General features: G+C 41.6%; 1 protein-coding gene across 1 annotated transcript in view; it reads left to right on the forward strand.

Moving 5' to 3' along the window:
* AP4S1 (adaptor related protein complex 4 subunit sigma 1) overlaps positions 1 to 20,741 on the forward strand; it is a 51,339-nt gene that overhangs the window by 27,043 nt on the left and 3,555 nt on the right. Inside the window, exons 3-6 of the mRNA XM_055556105.1 lie at positions 3,605 to 3,814; positions 6,479 to 6,565; positions 7,500 to 7,568; positions 11,548 to 11,559. Coding sequence (XP_055412080.1) covers positions 3,677 to 3,814; positions 6,479 to 6,565; positions 7,500 to 7,568; positions 11,548 to 11,559 — 306 coding nt within the window. The 5' untranslated portion in view covers positions 3,605 to 3,676. The remainder of the gene's footprint in view (positions 1 to 3,604; positions 3,815 to 6,478; positions 6,566 to 7,499; positions 7,569 to 11,547; positions 11,560 to 20,741) is intronic.

Below are 20,741 nucleotides of genomic sequence, written 5' to 3' on the forward strand. Positions count from 1 at the left end.
GAGTACGGGAAGATTAAGTAATTTGCCCAGAATCACAAGGCTAATAAGTAGCAGAGCCAGTCATGTTCTGTCTAGTTAGTTCATGCTTTTGACTATTACACTCTGTGAATACTATATAATTTTGGGGAGTAGAAATTGGCTTTTTAACTTGAGAGATTTTATTTCAGTCACTTTCATGGGGCCAGAAAAAAGTTTTTGTCTGATATTACCTGAGTGTGTGTGTGTGTTTTACAATATTGTGATTCTGGGGCACATAGAAAGCATTTAGAGCTCGAAAGGATGTTATTGTTCAGTTGTGAAGTTTCATGTCTGACTCTTTGCAACCCCATGGCTATAGCCTGCCAGACTCCTCTGTCCATGGGGTTCTCCAGGTAAGAATACTGGAATGGGTTGCCATTTCCTTCTCCAGGAGAGCCATCATCAAATATCATCTTTGTTTCTAGAAAATTCCTGCTCTACTGTTTTCAAGTAGTGAATTGTTTGGTATTTTCCAAATTAATTGTGCAGCAGCTTTAGAAAAGATAATGTTGAGTTGATCATTCCCACAGCTACCTGAAGTTGATGCTTATTAAGCTTAAATGAACATTTAATGACACTAATACACCGAGTGAGATAGAGGCAACATGATAAATTAAAGGCAGCATCATATTATGAGTCAAGAGAGCAGAATTCAGGACTTCTCGCTACATCTTAGGTTACTGGTTTTCCCATAAAGGGAGGGCACATCAGAGATGACAGATACAAGGTACGTATGTTGCCACACCCTGTTTCCTAACCCACAGCTGACATTACTAATTATTCATGACATCGTTTTGTTCAGAACCTGAAAACAGCTTCAGAATCCTTCCCAGCACAGTGCTCGGAGCACTTAGTACAGTTAATCACAGTTGGCACCCAAGTTGAAATGTGTTTATCGTCTTTGGAGATGGCAACTATAAAGATTCTTCCAGTTCTAGCTCCCAGAAATACATCATCAGACATATAAAAACTGTGCTCAATTCAATATTTACTTCCATCCTTCCAGCCTCTCTTCTCTCTAAGCATTGTTTACATCATGTAGGGGCTCCTATTCTGCTGTGACTCTACCAACCTCCCCTAACCTTGCCCTGTAGGCATGCTAGCACTCTCTGTAATGTCTTTCCCAGTAAAGTTTCCTTTCTTTATTCTTCCTTGATTTTTCATGTACATTCACACAGGTTCTTGGGTGTAGCATCGCGTAACTTCTTGGCAGTCAGAACCTCTTCCCCAGCCTGTGTGTTGTTGAAGGCAAAGATTATTAAGAGAGGAAGTTCATCCCTGCCCCCTGACCACTCCCAGCACTTGTCTAAGCATATTCCTTCTTATTGCCCTACCCTGGTTTCATAGTTACTTAATCTCCCTCCTCCCTCATAATTAGTAACCAGGGTAGGTGCTTAAGTCATTCATCTTCAGTTCTCAAACATGTACCTATCTCCAAGTCTCTGCGATGTATATTTTGGTGTTGTATATTTTATAATACAAATAGTTTACAGTTTTGCTTGTCCACTTTATTACCACTGTGTAATCCTACAGTTGTAAATTGTGTAATTGTTTATGAGCGTGCAAAAAAAAAAAATGATGTATTTCAGTCTTTAGATGCCTTCGGCTGCTATTTTCAAATCTTGCGTGCTAATGAGTGTCAGTTCAGTGCGTCCTTGTTGGGCACCCTTTCTCTTGAAGTCAGTGGGAAGGAATGGTGTGCTTACAAGGTAGAAACCAATTTGATCCCTTGGTGTAGCATCTTAGTGGGGTCATTTTACATCTCATTTTACCACTTAATGCAGCTAGGGCATTTCAAGGCGAAGGTTTGGTCATAAGTACCTTTGAGACAATATTTTTTTTTTTGTCATTTACCCAGCAATTGGAATCCAGGGTATATTTCTAACTTTTGTAAAGATGGTTTTAAAATAACTTTGCTGAAAGGGAGTAAAAGAAAGGATGGTAATCGTAATTTATTAGTCATCTGCCATAATTTACTGGCAGTCATTTGTAGGGAGAATAAAAGCAGCACTTACTGCCAGATGATTAAATAACACAGAGGATGTTGCAATCCCACCTGCAGTAGTGAGTTTATCTTCCTGGAAAAGAGAGTGAATGACCGTAGCACACCCCCCCTTCCCCGGCCCTTCTGTCAAGTCCCCAGCTGAGCCGGTCTAGATGGCATCCTGTTCTGTGTGAATGCAGCAGCCCCAAGCTTTGCCAGCCTGGATCTGGTTCTAACCTGCTCTTAATGTTTGGAATTGTTTTGAGATAACCACCTGTGTGTCAGGGTTTAGGATACGAGAGATGAGCTGGGAGGGCAAAAATATAATATATAACTTAGTTCAAGTATTATAATCTGTTGCAACTCTTCTGTAAAATTATTCCAGTTTTTAAAATTTCACTTAAGTACTAACTACGCTTAACCTTAGTCTTTTGCACTGATTTTCAAAGATATTGCAAAATGTGAATATGATACTATGGTATTGGCTTTAGATGAGACAGCTCTGATGCTCGTGATGAAGGAACTGGCCATTGGTCAATATTGTGTGCTTCTGCACTGATTATTTGGAAAACTAGTTAAGTATAAGAACAATGAACATGAGCTGCATTATAGCTGAGTTGGAAATAAAACCGCGAGCATGAACCCCTAGGAGTAGGAGTGTTAGGGGTCTGTCTTGTCCTCTGAGCTGTGTCTCATCCCTGACACACAGTCATCCAGGGATGCTGGGTGCCATAACATCCATAGAATTCAATTTTCTTATCTTTGAAATGGGAATGACAGAAGTCCCTGCTGCAGAAAATTGTGAGAACTAAATAATGTATGTAAACTGCTCAGTACAGGACCTCGTAGGACTTGTTGTAGGACCTTGTTTGAGGACTTTGACAAATAATTGATGTTATTGTGGCTCCCAGCACTAACAAAAGAAGAACTTCAGTACAGATCCTGTCGCCACTGTCCATAGAATAAGTTCATATTCCTTAGCATCACTTCTAAAGCCAATTTTATCTTATGTGAGCAGCTCAGCTTCCTATGACCATTCTTCCTGCCCCTTGACCTGCAACCAAAGTGAACTTTCCCAGAGCTTTCATTCCCCTAATTTCTGTGCCCCAGAGTCACTCCCTCTGGGTCATTCTTCAAGTCTTGCTTAAATGCCCCTCTCTGGGAAGCCGTTCCCAACTCTCCGGTGATGCTCCTTGCCCTTCCCTTTTGTGCACCAGAGAAGTTTGCCTGTCCCAGTAAAACTTACCACTTTCTGATGCTGTTACTTACTTACCTGCCCAGCACCTTCGCTAGGTGTCACGATCGGAAGATCAGAAATCATTACTTCTTCATCTCCATAATCTCTTTCTGGTGCTTGACACGTAGTTGGCACCCAAGAAGATTGATGAAACAATGGAATGAATATGAGTAGAAGCACTGTGGATACTCAAAAATGTTTTTGGAGGATAACTAATGAAAATTTATTTATTAAAACCTCATTTAGTTCACAGGAGTGAAGACCAATGTTATCAGAAGACATTTTCTGGTTTATCTGTGGAACACATTTAATACGATTCTTGAGGAATTTGATCTTGTCTTTCTGTTGTTCTTTTTGTACTTCAGGTTCTGGTTACAGCCACCCCTTGCCATATCTTTTGAATTATACTTGGAAAAATAGTGGCTAGAGGAAAAAAAATGATTAAGTTTTTCCTCATGGTGAATAAACAAGGGCAGACCCGACTTTCTAAGTACTATGAACATGTGGAGATTAATAAGCGTACGCTTCTGGAAACAGAAGTCATAAAGAGCTGTCTCTCTCGATCCAATGAACAAGTAAGTCTGATTCTCTCTTTCATCTCTGCATCCAACTCAGTGTGGCAGATTTGTTATTACTGAGTCTCAAGGGCCATCGTTTTCTTTGAACCCCATTCTTTCAATAGCTATTAGAGAAAATAACAAATGAAGTGAAATGAAGACTGGCGCACAGCTCTCTTTACATCCCCTTAAGGAAAATAAAAGCAAAGAAAACCAGGGAAAGTCTTGGGTTCGTATTTAGGTCAGCATATTTGTCTCATTGCACTATGGAAGTGGCAAATTTACTCCTGCTAATAGACATACCTTCTTTTTTTGTTCATGAGAACTGAGCCCTTGGAACTCTCAGGAGTGCCTGTAGCAGATGGCTTTCTTTAAGCCAAAAGATGAGGTCAAATGACCAGGATAGAGGGAGACACTCAAGACCCACTTTGTGCCAGAGGATAATAATGATTCTCGAGTGGAGTGGGGTGTTTTTTATTCTGCTTATCATTTTTATAAATTTACCACCAACATAAAACTGGAACAAGTAATTTAAAAACAAAACAAACTTGATTTGAACTTGTCTTATTATATAGATGAGAGAAATGAAAATTGGCAAATGCATGTGAAATAACTAATCGATCCATTCTGCCAAAATTGAGGTTAAATTGAATCATTAAAATAATACTAAATGGAAATTTAAAAAACGGAGCCTACTTTTACAAGGGATTTTAATTGGAGAATTACTTAGTCCAGGCCCTAAACTTGGAATCCTTTGGAAATCATGGAGCAAACTAAGGCAAAATCAGAAAGCCTATATAAATCACCCATTAATTTGCCATTTCTCCATTTCACTGACTATGTAGAAAGGCTGCTTGTAGGAGTCACTGGTAAGTCATAAAATATTAAGGTACATCAGTGCTCAGAAGTGACGCATAGATACTGTGTTTCCCTTGGCTTCTAAATTGATTTTCCAGTCGGAACATCTCAGAGTCCTCTTTGAATTACTGCTTTGGCCTGCCATGGCACACACTGCTTTATGTAGTTGTCAAAAGGAAACTGAAACTATTAAAGAACTGTGTTAATAGCCATAGACTTTAAGTAAGGGTAAACAGGCTGAAGAAGCATTTCTGTTTGAATCTTTCTATACAATGCAGGCACTCCACAATTTCAAACGTCATTTTCACTGATAGGTTACCCTCTGAAATATATGCTTTGGAATGAGTATACCATTAGATCCTTTTGAAGCATTCTAAATTACCTTAGATCTTAAAGGGAACCCAAAAGTAACACAGTCTCAGCTTCATTTTTATTTTATCCACAAAGGTGCTTTGATACTTTTTTTCTGAATGTCGGAAACTCCTGAGAGGCTTTGAAAAATGTTTCTCAGTTCTTTCAAATAGGAAGTGATTCCTTGAAAGATCTGTCTGAGCAGAATTATACTGGCTCTGCAGTGAACCTAAAGCTGTAGAATGGTCCTGGATTTAATGGTTTTTATCCTAATTGCAAATAAAAGCCTCAAACCCTTCCATTATATAGATTGTTGAATGGCTTCCCATGGAAAAAACGCCATAATCAAAGCTTGCAGCTTCAGGAATTCCCTGGCAGTGCAGTGGTTAGGCAGAGAAGGCAACGGCACCCCACTCCAGTACTCTTGCCTGGAAAATCCCATGGATGGAGGAGCCTGGGAGGCTGCAGTCCATGGGGTCGCTGAGTCAGACATGACTGAGCGACTTCACTTTCACTTTTCACTTTCATGCATTGGAGAAGGAAATGGCACCCCACTCCAATGTTCTTGCCTAGAGAATCCCAGGGACGGGGGGGCCTGGTAGGCTGTCGTCTATGGGGTCGCACAGAGTCAGACACAAATGATGTGACTTAGCAGCAGCAGCAGCAGTGGTTAGTACTCTTCCCTTTCATTGCCATGCCCATGGTTTTGATCCATGGTCAGGGAACTAAGATCCTGCATGCCACACAGTGTGGTCAAAAAAAAAAACCTTGAAGCTTCATTCCCAAGTATATCTGAATGTCATAGAGCAACATATCCCAGTGCAAAAAGTGATACAGTTCTTAATCACGTTTGGTCAAGAAAAGTCTGAAGGAAGGGCAACACTGTACCTTCATCCTGCTGGTTGAATTCCTATCCACCCAGCATCTTCCTCTCCCTCTTTATATAATGACATGAGGGGAGAGATGAATGGGAAGTGAGTTGTTTTCTCCACTAGTCAATAGTGGTAAGTTATTTATTAATTCTTATAAAGCACTATTTATAATGGATGATTTTTGTTTAGTATCTGTCACATAAAAACCATCTTTAAATAATTTTTAAAAAGAGCCTGTGCTGTGCTGTGCTTAGTCGCTCAGCCATGTTCCAACTCTTTGCAAACCCATGGACTGTAGGTCGCTAGGCTTCTCTCTCCATGGAGATTATCCAGACAAGATTTCCTCAAATGGGTTGCCATGCCCTCCTCCAGGGGATATTTCCAACCCAGGCACCTAACTCCTGTCACTTACGTCTCCTGCACTAGCGGGCAGGTTCCTCACCACTGGTGCCACCTGGGAAGCCCTGTGTAACATCTTAGTGTTGTGTATTTCTAGGAATGTGTTGACAGATACTCAGATCAGAACCTAGAATTATGCACGCCATTTTGAAGAAATCCCTGTCAACCTTAGGAATTAATATCTAATTGTGTTTTTGTCTAGTGTTCTTTCATTGAATATAAGGACTTTAAGCTGATATACCGGCAGTACGCAGCTCTCTTCATTGTGGTTGGAGTTAATGACACCGAGGTAAGATAATAGAAGAGCTTATGGAAAATATAAGAAAATTAGGAATAACAGTCTGCTTTTTATTCTTCTTTAAATTGACATTTTCTTCCCCACTTACCTCCACGAGCATCATCTTGACTCTGGAAGGATATTGTTTTGTTTGTTTGTTCTTTGTTTTAAGGGTATTGGGTTTTTGTCAAGGCTGGGAAAGCTATGTGGAAGAGAGAAACTAGGATTTTTCTTGGATTAGATGAGCAGCTTGTGAAGAAGCATGAGACCACAGAATGCCTTCCTGGACCCTAAGCAGTGCCAGTTTCCTGCTCTCGTTCCGTGTGGCACAGGGGGGCCACCAAGCCAAGGGTAGAGGCCAGACAGTTGTGGTGTTCAACCTCGGCTGGCATGACAGAAGCCAGAGCAGACTGTGAATGTGAACACGCTGTGATTACATCTCAGCAGGTGTAGTTCGCCTTTTCAGAAATGTCAGTCTCAGATCAATAGCCCCTGTGGCCATGGAAATCTCAGTTGATTGTTTTTCATCCATGCACCAAACTTTGAAACAGTTCCCCATCTTCTACAGATAGAAAAGTGACAACATGAAGACCCTGAAGGAAAAAACCAACTGGCTTTAGCCGTTCATTGGTCTTGAAGTCAGGGAGTAAACCTCAAAGTTCTAATCACTAGACTCAATCTAGTTTCGATGCAGATAGAGTCATCACGGACTTTTCAAAAAATCTTAGAGGTTAAGGTTTTCTACATTTCCCCTGTTGATAAGCTTCTTTTAAACAAATAAGTCCTAGAATTATTCTGAATATTTGTTGATAGGAAGGTACTTTACTCACAGTATCTGTTTACCAAGCCAAATGCTCTAAAACCTGGCTGCTGACGGGGCGGCTCCATGTCTCTTTTCCCCATACATCACACTGAAATTATTTACACCATTCCTTTTTTATTTCAGAACGAGATGGCAATTTATGAATTCATCCATAACTTTGTGGAAGTTTTAGATGACTACTTCAGCCGAGTGGTAAGTTTAATGACTTAAAAATGGTTTTCATCCTTTGCCCAATTTCCAAGACTTAGGTCTGTATAAAAAACTTGTGTTAATATAGAGCTTTAATGTGTAAAAGTTAAAAAATCAAATGATGCCAGATTTTCTTTACCTTTCCTTCTGGCTCATCCAAAGTGTTAGAAACTATGCTATGTCTAGATCTCTATACAGAGCCAGTTCTATAAGACTAAGAACCTCTTGTGTCTTTCTCTGTTAAGATACTTTGCTATATACATCGATCCCTTCTTCTTTCTTCTGCTTCCCTTCCTAGGACACCAAGACCCTTTTAGTTTAAGGTTCATTTCCATCAGAACCAGCTCCCCTTAAGGAAAACATGAGTTCCTTTCCAACTGCCCTTTATTTTAACAGTTGTGCTGCTACTGTTGCTAAGTCGCTTCAGTCATGTCTGACTCTGTGCGACCCCATAGACGGCAGCCCACCAGGCTCCCCTGTCCCTGGGATTCTCCAGGGAAGAACACTGGAGTGGGTTGCCATTTCCTTCTCCAATGCAGGAAAGTTGAAAAGTGAAAGTGAAGTCGCTCAGTCCTGTCCGACTCTTAGCGACCCCATGGACTGCAGCCTACCAGGCTCCTCCATCCATGGGATTTTCCAGGCAAGAGCGCTGAAGTGGGGTGCCATCACCTTCTCCATTAACAGTTGTACTGAAATGTAACTTAATGATATACAATTCCCCTTCAAAGTGTATAGTTTTTAGTATGTACCCAGAGTTGTGAAACCATTACCACAAAGTTTAAAAATATTTTGCCAAAAAGAAACACCGTACCCATTAGCATTTCTCTCCCACTTATCTACTCCACTTGCTCCAAGCCCCAGATAATCTGTAATCTACTTTCTGTCACTATAGGTTTGCCTATTCTAGACATTTTATATAAATAGAATTATATGAAGTTCAATAATATGTGGTTTTTATGACTGAGTTTTTTACTTTAGCATAATGTTTTCAAGACATTGATCACGTTGTAATGTCTGTCAGTACGCCTTTCCTTTTTATTGCTGAGTAATATTCTATTCTATGGATATACAATATTTTGTTAATTCATTCTTCAGTTGATGGACATTTGGGTTATTTATGCTTTTTGTCTATTATGAGTAATACCTCTATGAACGCTGTATACGCATTCTTGTGTGGAATCATGTTTTCAGTTCTCTTGGGCCTCTACCTAGGAGTAGAATTGGGGGGTGATATGGTAACGCCATGTTTATCATGTTGATGAAACTGTTTTCAAAAATGGTTCTATGATTTAAATTCTCACCAGCAGTGTATGAGAGTTCTAATTCTCCACATCCTCACCAAACCTTGTTATTATCTGTGTTTTTGATTATAGTCATCCCAGTGGGTATGAAATGGTATAAATAAGTTGTGAGTTTTATTTGCTTTTCACTAATGGATAACAGTGTTGAGCATCTTTTCATGTGTTTATTGGCCATCTGTATATCTTCTTTGGAGAAATGTTTATTCACACCCTTTGCCCATTTTTCAGTTGCATTATTTGTCTTTTTTATTGTTGAGTTGTGAAAGTTCTTGATGTAGTCTGAGTATAAATCTCTTATCAGACATGACTTGAAAATGCAGTCTCCATTCAGTGGTTTTCTTTTCACTTTCTTGATGCTGTCTTTTGAAACACAATAGTTCTTAATTTTGAAGAAGTTAAATTATTCTGCTGCTTATGTTTTGGTGTCATGTCTAAAAAGGCTTTTGCCTAACCTAAGGTCATAAAGATTTACTCTTTATGGGTTCTTTTCTTTTTTCCCCAACTCAGACCTTATTGATTTCAATGTTATATTTGTTTCATTTATGTAATAGTTTTAGCTTCTACTTTTAGGTCTTCTAGCCATTTTGAGTAATTTTTGTATATGGTTTGAAGTGGGGGGTCTAACTTCATGTTATATCCAGTTGTCCGTGTGCCATTTGTGATAAGACTATTCTCCCCACCCCACCCCCATTTAATTGTCTTGGCACCCTTGTCAAAAAAATCAATCAACCATAAATGTATGGCTTTATTTCTGGATTTTCCGTTCTGGTCTTCTATGTTTCTGTATACAGATCTGTATGTTTATCCTTCTGCCAGGACCACTATATCTTGATGACTTTAGCTTTGTGGTTAGTTTGAAATCCAACAGTCTTTTAAAAAAGAATCAGTGAAAATGTTTTATTCTGCTACCATAGGCTTTCCTGAGACTTGCTTAGACATTTTTAAGAAGCAGTAGTGACACAGGCTAATTTTTCAAAATTGTTTTGTTTATTTCATTTTGCTCTTAAATAAAGAGATTAGGAAGGAACTGTTTCCAAGCTGCTTCCTCTTGAGGCAGTGAGTAGAATCTGCTCCATAATTAGTAATCTTGAGTGCACTATAGGGCAAAATGTTGAAAGTTGTATCTTCAGCCTAACTTCTAACGCCAGAAGTAAAGTTTGGCAAACCCCTTCTTTGTGGGACAATCACCTAGCCAGTTTTCATTGCTTTTATGCAGTTTGTTCTCAGTTTGAAAAATATGGTTCCTAGACCAGTAACCTAGGTATTATGTGGGAATTTGTTAGAAAGATAAACTCTTGGCCTACCCCAGACTATTGAATCAGTCTGGTTTGAGGTGCTGCAAACTGTGTTTTAACAAGCCTTCCAGGTGATTCTGAAGCCTGCCTCAGTTTGAGAGCCACTGTCTTAATGCATGAGGCTTGCTGTCAGCCATTTCCTAATTCAACGGTTGGAGCTGGGAAGCGGCTGAGTGGCGTGTGGCACGGTAGTGCATCCAGCTAGGAAGGCACTGGTGCCCTCCAGAGCTGAAAGAGATGCTTATCTCTCGACGACCACTCTGTTAAGACAGACTGGTTGCAAGTCAGGGTCTGTGATTCAGAGCTGGCCATGGTTAGCCACTTTGAGAGAACATCTATCAAGTAGAATATAATTTCCCCAAATAGCAATGTTTTAAACCTGGGAGAATGAAGAGTCGGTCCAAGCACTATCATTGCTAAGGTTTGTAAAATTATGATATTCAGTAACTGAGAATAAATAGCAGGTTGCTGAATGATAGCTTTTATTTTTGGGAGAGAGTCAGTGACCACATAAACCACAGAAGTGAAGGTTAGAATTTAATTTAAGCCAGGTGATTATACAGGACTTGGATAGTACTAGGGGATGACCCGGTTTAGGATGACAGTAGCAGAAAGAAGAGGAGGAGGAGAGAGAAGAGTACCACGGGAAATAAAAGCAAATCCACCCCCCTCCTGGAGAATGCCTCGTCATCTAAGATTTATTTTTAGGTTTGTGAGTTTTAAACTTTCTTTCTTGGTCTATTTTTAATCTTCGGAGTTTCCAGATCTTAAATTTGGAGATCAGTCTCATGCTGTCTGCATTGAAAGAAGCATCTTAGCATCATGTTTCAATACAGAGCCAGCCCAGTTAGCTTCAAAAGAGGCAGGACTTATGTATCTGAGTCATCATTTGTGGATTTGCCATAATTTGTGGACTAGTCCTTCCTTTGATAGACACCTCGCTTGTTTTCAGTAATTTGCTACTATAAATAACATTACCCTGGATATCCTAGCACACATCACTGTGCCATTATCTAATTGTTTCCTTAGGATAAACTTCTAGAAGTAAGACTGATGGATTCAAACTGTGCACATTATTACATTTTCTGATATACATATCAAATTACCTATGTTCTCTAAAGGTTGAATTAGTGTATTCCCTCTACACTCTAAAAGTGAATTGTCCTGGCCTATAAATGTCCTCCAAATGGCAGCCTATTTCCTTTTTTTGAATCACCATCCCAAACTCAGGGCCTCTGTGGGCTCCAGCTTCTGCTTATAGAGCAGCCTCTCCCCGCTGCTTCCAGGCTGGCGGCCAGAGCAGGAGCTGTCTCTGATAAGCGACAAGGTCTCTGCATTGTGGCCCAGTGTCTCCTTCTTATCCTTGGACTCTTTTCTCTTTTCCAGAGTGAACTAGATGTATCCTTTTTCAGTGCTGTGAGCCAAGTTTTCCACACTAGTTGGCAAAGGACAGGCTAGTCCCGATCAGGTAAGTGCCAAAGGCCGGGAATCCAGTATCCGGAAGACTCACCATCAATAGCTCTGACAGGACATAGAGGTACGGGCGATTTGCAGAAACCCTCTACCCTTTTGCACGACAATTCTTGTATTTTTCATACAGGGCAATGCTGTGATGGTGTTTAATGATCACTGTTATATATTAATTTAACTTACATGTATGGAATAGACTTTTTCAGAATTCAAATAAAACAGCCAGAAAGGGCTTGGTCCGCCTACAGAGAATGGATTTTCATGGCTCCAGGTATAAATATCCAGAAACTCCCCACATGATCAAGAAGGCTTCCAGGGATGATAAACTGGAAGGTTAAAGAAATTGCCTGGCTTGTGTTCATTTCCTTTTATAGCAGAGGAAATTCTCCTTTTCTTCTCTTCTCCCTTTTAAATCAAAGTATCCAAGGGGCCCAAGAACAGCATGATTTGCTTAGAATACTGCTGATTTTGGCAGGAGCCCACCGACCTTTGTGTGAGTGCTCTGGAGGCAAGTTGTCTTTTAATTTTTACTTAAGAAATCCGCTTACCACTTAAAAGCAATAAATAGAATAGTTCTTTGAGAAAACATTAGGCTTGAATCTAAAATAGTAATATTAATTATAATAAATATATATTAATTATAGCAGTTATGTATGTATGTATATGTACATATGTGCTGTGCTTAGTCACTCAATTGTGTCCAACTCTTTGCAACCCCATAGACTGTAGCCCACCAGGCTCCTCTGTCCATGGGGATTTTCCAGGAAAGAATACTGGAGTGGGTTGCCATGCCATCTTCCAGGGGATCTTCCCCACCCAGGGATTGAACTCAGGTCTCCCCCATTGCAGGTAGATTCTCTATCTTCTGAGCCACCAGGGAAGCCCATATATACATATGCTGCTGCTGCTAAGTCACTTCAGTCGTGTCTGACTCTGTGCAACCCCATAGATGGCAGCCCCCCAGGCTCCCCCATCCCTCGGATTCTCCAGGCAAGAACACTGGAGTGGGTTGCCATTTCCTTCTCCAATGCATGAAAGTGAAAAGTGAAAGTGAAGTCACTCAGTTGTGTCCGACTCTTCGCGACCCCATGGACTGCAGCCTACCGGGCTCCTCCATCCATGGGATTTTCCAGGCAAGAGTACTGGAGTGGGGTGCCATCACCTTCTCTGATACACACACACACACACACACACACAGTAGAAACCTATGTTCAGCACCAGTATGCCAGTATATTCTGGGGAAATGGCCATTTACTTTTTACTCTTGATAGAAATTGGCATGTTGATAAAGTTTATTTGCAGGCTGTGTTTGGAAGCCTCTGTAAGTTAACCAGGGAAATCTGAGTGCCCTCTAGTGGTGAGTGACCTAAATCTGTGGTCCTTTTGCCCTAGGAGACCCAAGACCAGGCTGCATATTTGGGTGTATTTTTATTCAGCATGTAATATTCCATTTTAACTAAATCTTTTAAAGCCATTCAAAATAAATCTTTTCCTCCTTATATAGGGGAATAATAAAAATGCCTTTTGATTTAAGAAGTAATAGCACTGGTGATAAAGAATCCACCTGCCAATGCAGGAGACTTGAGAGACACAGGTTTGATCCCTGGGTTGGGAAGATCCCCTGGAGGAGGGCATGGCAGTGCACTCCAGTATTCTTGCCTGGAGAATCCCATGGACAGAGAGGAGCCTAGTGGGCTACAGTCATAGCGTCACAGAGTCAGCCATGACCGAAGCCACTTAGCATGCATGCCCAGTAAGTTAGCAAAAGCATTTAATAGATATTTTTCCAGAAATACACCCAGGTTCTGTTTTCAGTCCTGCCACCAATTGGGTGTGTGTATCAGACAAAATACATAAACTCATCTCAGAATGAGGGAATTAAACTGGAAGAGCGTTAATACCCTCTCAGCTTTAGTGTTTGATGTTGCCATGACTCTAGGTAACTGAGCTGAGTTGCCTTACACCTAGAGCAGGATGGGAGAGTCTTTCCAGTCTAGATATTCAGAATTCAAGTGAGTCAGATGTAGTAGGGCATGTATTATATTTGGATTCATCGTGTTGATGTGTCTTATATACTGACTAGGTGTTTATTAGAAGTAGAGATGGGTTTGTCTTTGTATCTGTCTGAAGTGAAAAAGTGAAGTGAAGTCGCTCAGTCGTGTCCGACTCTTTGCAACCCCATGGACTGCAGCCTACCAGGCTCCTCAGTCCATGGGATTTTCCAGGCAAGAGTACTGGAGTGGGTTGCCATTTCCTTCTCCAGGGGATCTTCCCGACCCAGGGATCAAACCCGGGTCTCCCACATTGAAGGCAGACGCTTTACCGTCTGAGCTACTGGTCAATGTAATAGAGCTCCAGCATTCTTGTTTGAATTGAATTTTCACACTAAAGCACACAATTTCTGTCTCTTCCTCTCATTTTAGTTAGCTTCATTTTTGCCTTCTCTTCTGCTCTGACCTACTTAACCTATTTACTGTCCCTCAGCAGTTACTTAGGCACATCCACTTGACAGATGAGGAATTTTTCATCACTTAGAGAAGGGAGCTAAGTACAGATCTGGAAGTGTCTGTCTGAACTTGAGGTGAAATTCACGTGGCCCTCCCGTGGTCTAAAAGTGCAGCAGCTGGCAGGGCAGGGGCGCCGGTCTTCTACTGACCTTCTTAAAGGGTTTCTACCCTCAGCCATCTGAAAAAAAGTCACATTACCAATCCACAACTCTATTCTGCCTCATACATAGTTCTGTTTAAACTGTCGCATCAAAGATATCCAGGGAAGACTTCTTCACACCAGTTTTTAACAGGAAGACAAGGGAGCCCTTTAGAGGTGCCCCCCATAGACATCTTGCATCAGCGCTCTGGTAGCTTGTACCTGGGAACCTGCCAGAGCAACCAACATTGTGCCTGGAAAGTAGCTTCCTTGGGCCTTGAAATGTTGAACCAGCAGCTGACCCACTTGCAACCTGGAGCCAACTACCCGGAACAGGTCATGACCTTTGTTTTTGCTTAGATTAGGAAAGCCCTCTGTGTCAGTCCATACAGGCACAGACATGATTTAACCTCACAGAATTCCCAGGAAGCTCTTTACTCACAGTCTCTCTCCAGAGATGTTACCACCCTGTAGCTTTTAAAGGAGGGGGCGGTTTTCCAGAGCCTGCAGGGTTAGACACTGGGAAATTCAAAGTACCATTTACATATCTCCCTAGTACGGGCTTGTTCTTCTTCTGGTAAGACTAAAACGTCATAGAACAAGGCAGATGGAATGTTAAAAAGAAACAACCTAAGCTCCAGAAATCAGGACAGAGATTCTGGCTTGTTGAAAACCCTTCTACTGAGTGGGAACTCTCTGTTGCAGAGTAGCGTCGGGTAGGGCAGTCTGCACCCCAGGGACCAGGCACGACGGTGACCTAAATCATTCGTGTTGCGCTGCAGCAGCTCCTGTTCCCGCTTCGCATTCCACTCCACCCACCTGTGGGGCTGGTTGGTGCCTGAGGGCTTCTCTCAGCAAAGTCTGCCCTACCTGATATTTGGTAGATTGATTAAAGACTTCAAATTCCACGAATCAAGATAGTTCTTAGGAACCAACTGATGAGCCTCTCAAAATGTGTTCAGCTCCAGAGCCCCGGGTTTGCTGAACTCTCCAGACAATTCATAATTCAAAGGAGCAGTTTGAGCCCCCTTCTGCTAAACTGTCAGAGGGTGGCACCAATGAACAGCGCTGTGTGGGAAAAGCCCAGTCCTCTCCAGCTCGGTGCACACCTGCTGTGTGTGAAGGCACCAGAAACCTCGAGACCCCTTTTGGTATTTGGTGCCTTCGAAGAGGCTTAAAAACTGTGTTTATTTGGGCTAGAGTGGAATGCAGTAGTGCTGCCTTTAGGCCTGGACAACCAGGGCCCCGTGCTTGAGAGGAGCCCCCCTCTAGCTCTCCTTCAGCAGCATCCCTCTCTGTGGGATAAGGGTGCTCACCCAGAGCCTGCAGGCTCCCGCATCCACTCCTTGACCACCCTTGAGCTACCTGGATCCCCCAAATTTAGTGGGTACCTGGACATCCCAGTGCCTGCGGCCAGGGCCTCTGCAGGCCTCTCTCCCATTTGTAACCCAGGACTGAGGGCAGGAATGATGGAGAGGCTGGGATGGCAACAGGGGTATTCCACACACATGCATGTGAAGAGAAGTCAGGAATAGGCTGGGGTCCCTATTTATATTCTTGTGCCCACAAATACAGGCTAGGTCTAGAATCCAGAAATGTCTTCTTCATTCAAAAATACCTTAAAAAAAAATCTTTAGAACACTTATATTTTTATTTCACAAGTGCTTAAAGCCCCAAAGCCTGAGCAATTAATTCCAGAACCTTAAAGCTTAAATGGGTGATGCAGAACATACCTTCTTTACTGTAGCTGAGGGTGGGGAGCAGGGAAGGCCTCCATCCTGTCTGCACCATGACTCAGCTAGTTGCAGGGTGTACCCCAGGAGGAACAAAGGGACCCTGTCAACAGTGAGCAATACTACCAAGATTTCCTGTCAGGCCCTGTCAGGCCCCAGTGTCTGCCGTTCCTCCATTACTTTCCTAAAATCCCAAATACCTTTAGAGGTCCAGAAACCAGAATAGGGCTTCTCCAAATAGGAGATAACTCCAGCCTGACTTCATGAGAAATCACAAAAGTACTTGTTCAACTTGGGGCTACAGAAATATTGGCAAGAAGACCAAAGAAATTCTCCAGGGAAGTCATCCAACGCTGAAGCAGCAGCTTGTAAAGGAACTGAAATGTTCTGTCAGAAATTTACAGTAATTGTTATTACAAAAGAATTTCTTTTGAGGTATGGTGAAGCATGTGATTATATCAGGAATGGTTTGAAAATATCAGAAAGGAGTAAACTAGCTTTCCTCTCCCTGAGGATTAGAGTCAGAGGGTTTGCCTACTTTGAAGCTGGAAGAAAATGAGGTAAAGTCTCACTTTTTAGACGAGGAGGCTGAGGCTCAGGGATGGTACCTGCTCTGCCCCAAAGCTGTTCTGTGGATTAACCCATAGTGCTGCTTTGTGACAGGTCTCTGGGCTTCTAGGGCCTTTCTAGGGCTATACATTTGATAGATTAAATTTGACACAGTTTTTGAAAATTCATAATCATCTAAGAAAACTTGTATAAAGTGTCTGTCACCATTTGCTGTCTTGGTGTTTTCTGAATTACAGAAGTTTTAGAGAAACACTGGGCTTCGTTTGCTTGGAGGAGTCGGAAACCACGAAACATTTTGAAGAGAGTACCTGAATGTCTTGATAAGAGCTTGCTTTCCAAAAGTGAAGTTCACCTCAGAGATTTCTAAACATCTTTTTCTTTCCCCCCTTTTAAAACTATGTCCGTTGGAGTCAGGGCTGCAAGAGAAGAAAGCTGGCCCATGGGCCCAGGGGAATTTGTGCAGCTAACCCAGTCTTTGGGAAGGGCAGGCATGGAGGGGTAAGGGTGCCATGGGCCTCTCCAGCATGAGTTCCTGTCAGGTTAGGAGCAGTTAGTCAGCAGAATTAGGAACGGTCCCCAAGGGACTGTTCCAAGCCATTCACCTGGGAAAGGGATATGAAAGTTCCAGATTAAACAATTCTGCCTTCGAGACTGTTTTGGCTCTCCCTAGCCTTCGCCATCTCTGTTTCCTTTACATGTGTTTCTGAGTCCTATAGATAGCATATTCACCCCCTACTATTCCTATCCCCCCTCTCCCTCCTCACCAGGTCCCTCTGTCTTACCCCAACTCCTTTGGTTCCATGCTTCTGGTTCTGTTTACTCAGGAACAGTGGAAGCAAGTTATGAGAAGCAACAGAGAGTTGTGTGTGTGGTGGGGCGGGGGTGGGGGCAGGCGGACCACAAGAAATGACAGGTTCATTGACCCCAATTCTGACTTTGATACATGTGTTATTTTACATAAGCCTATGTAAACTAAAACAAACCAACAAAAATACACAAATGTCTTTGTTGCTCTCAGAATGGGAGTGGGTCTTTATGGGAAACCTACTTAACAAAAAAAGACAACACTCCTTTTCAGTGACCTAAGACCACACAAAGCATAAAAGTGGACAGAAGACTATACAGGGAGAATATATCCAACACTATGCAGAATCCTCAGGATGATAATCTTCTTTACAGTGGTATTTGATTTTCTGTGGGAAATGTGAACAACTTAGCTCTTTGCAACTTAATCTAATTATATGAGAAATTGAGTTAAAGTATAAAAGTGAGACTATGTTTTTCCCCCCACCCTACTTAAAGAACTTTGCTTAGCTATGATCTTATTTAAAAAAAAAAAAAAAAAAAAAAAAGGAAAGAAAAATAAGAAGACAAGGGACCTGAGAGCAAAATACAGAATCAGAAAATCAGAAAGTTTAGTTCCTAGGCAGGGTTCTTGACAGGAATTGCTTTTGAGGTCCTCTTTGAATGTATGCTCCTCAGTTTTCTCTTCCTAAAGGAGAACTAGACCACCAGACTGGTATTAAAATACTATGTTCAAGAAGTGTTTCATGATCCAGAGATCAAAATTCCAGTATATAAACCAGAAACATTTCAATCACTTTAATTAAAAAATTGATTTCAAGTGGCACAAATATTACTGGAGCCCTACAGTATTTAACTCCAATCCACATTACCCAGAATTCAGAAAGGCTCTTAGGTTTCTGGGTTGAGAAAAGATCCGGCTTTATGAATCTGTTCTCTGAGAAGCTATTTTTAGTTCCTGTCAGCTCCAACCTTAGGGTGCCCATGAGAGGAAACAAATTTCCTCAAGGATTTTTAAGTCAGATGAGTTCAGTATAACCTGAAGGTTTAGTCAGTTCAGTCGCTCAGTTGTGTCCAACTCTTTGCGACCCCATGAATCGCAGCACGCCAGGCCTCCCTGTCCATCACCAACTCCCAGAGTTCACTCAGACTCACGTCCATCGAGTCAGTGATGCCATCCAGCCATCTCATCCTCTGTCGTCCCCTCCTCCTCCTGCCCCCTGTCCCTCCCAGCATCAGAGTCTTTTCCAATGAGTCCACTCTTCGCATGAGGTGGCTAAAGTACTGGAGTTTCAGCTTTAGCATCAGTCCTTCCAAAGAACATCCAGGACTGATCTCCTTTAGGATGGACTGGATGGATCTCCCTGTAGTCCAAGGGACTCTCAAGAGTCTTCTCCAACACCACAGTTCAAAAGCATCAATTCTTTGGCGCTCAGCTTTCTTCACAGTCCAACTCTCACATCCATACATGACTACTGGAAAAACCCTAGCCTTGACTAGACGGACCTTTGTTGGCAAAGTAATGTCACTGCTTTTGAATATGCTATCTAGGTTGGTCATAACTTTTCTTCCAAGGAGTAAGCGTCTTTTAATTTCATGGCTGCAGTCACCATCTGCAGTTGGATCCTCTTAAAATAGTCATTATAGCTCATCACATTAATAGACCATCAGCCTATGCCTTTCTTGCTTCCTCCTATTCCAAATGTCAGGGCTGAGGTGTGTTTGCCTGTTTATTGCCATGGGCCTTGGCATATAGGGCATTTCTTGGTCCCTGCTCACCTGGCTAGTAGCCCAAATGCCATTACTCTTGGCTTTGCCAGTGTGTACAAGTTGCTTATGAACCAAATCAAGATATGAACAACAGCTGGATTCTTATTTTAAAGGCGTCACATGATTCTAAGAGGAAATCAGCTTTCAGGCTTTTGCCCCACATTGGATTTGGTCTTTGGTTTCCCTGTAGCGTGCCAGAAACTTGCATGATTATTAGGGGTTTGAGCCACAGTCAGATAGACAGGCTGTCACATGCCCACAGTACAGAATGACCTCATTAAGCAACTCATGTTTCCAGGATGTTGGGAAATTCAGAACTTACTGAAGGATCTTGACCTTGTAATATAAAGATGTCAGTGGTCGATAAGATTCAGCAGTAAATTCTAATCTGAATTTCAAAACATTGGGCTAATTGTTCAAGGGGATATCTGAACTGCTGATCATCTTCTTGCCAGAGATGGAGCAGTCTTTCAGAGCAGTTTGCATCAATTCAAATAGACTATATTAAAAGGAGATCTCCTTCTATCTGAGCATCACCCTGGATGGACTGACATTTTCAAAGGCACCAGGCCTTAAAACAACAAGGTCCTACTGTATAGCAGAGAACTATATTGAGTGTGCTATGATAAAACATGAAAAAGAACATTTAAAAAAGACTATCAGTGTTACGTATATATGAATGTGTATAACTGAATCACTTTGCTGTACAGCAGTAATTAACACATTGTAAGTCAACTATAGTTAAAAAAACAACACCTTGCCACCAAAAAAATACAACAGGGCGATTCTGTAGGGCAATTTTTTCATGCAGCCACCTGTGCTTCTGCCTTTTTTTATACTTCACTGTCATTCCTGCCTTGTTGTGGCTTCTAAGTTCTGGCTTCTGGGTCCAGTGAATAGGATTAAGTCAAAGGCCTAATATTCCAGTCCCAGGTTGGCCATAGATAAAGCAATCATCCATCTAATTGGAAGACATTATTAATAGGTGTAACAAAGCTTTTTTTTTTTTTTCTTTTCTGGGTCACTTAAGGACAGTTCCCATGGGCTCCTGAAAAACAGTTTATTCTGCGGAAGGACTATTTTCACAGAGCTTAATGAGGTATTAACACAGAGCCTAATAGAAACTTAAAAGTCATTCACAGGATTGTCTCATTCTCTACAGATGTACTTCACCAAACAAGTATAATAGCCTTGAACATCTGGAATTACTAGTGACTCATTTTACAAAGGTTTACTAATTATGAACTCTCCGTGTACATTTAATCACTCCCTGTTGAATGAAGTTTGTCTATTTGAAATAATCTATCACTTTTTGTTTTGTTTTTTAAACAGACCAAGATCCTGCTCTTTGGTAATGAAAACCTAAGACAGTAAAGTGTAGACTTTAGAAATGTTCAGCCATTGTCGTCATCACCCTCAGAGTTTAATTCTCTCTTCCAGTGCAGTTCCACAAAGGAAAAGTTAGGTACTCAAATGAAGGGGCTCCTGGGGGAAGAATTTGGCTCTTTCTAATTAGCTAGATATCATAGTCTAACAATATTTTTTTCTTCCCCTATGCCCTGTCCTGACTTTCTACCAGGAACACCA

The sequence above is a fragment of the Bubalus kerabau genome, chromosome 19 (genome assembly GCF_029407905.1).
Source record: "Bubalus kerabau isolate K-KA32 ecotype Philippines breed swamp buffalo chromosome 19, PCC_UOA_SB_1v2, whole genome shotgun sequence".
Taxonomy (NCBI): Eukaryota; Metazoa; Chordata; class Mammalia; order Artiodactyla; family Bovidae; genus Bubalus; species Bubalus kerabau.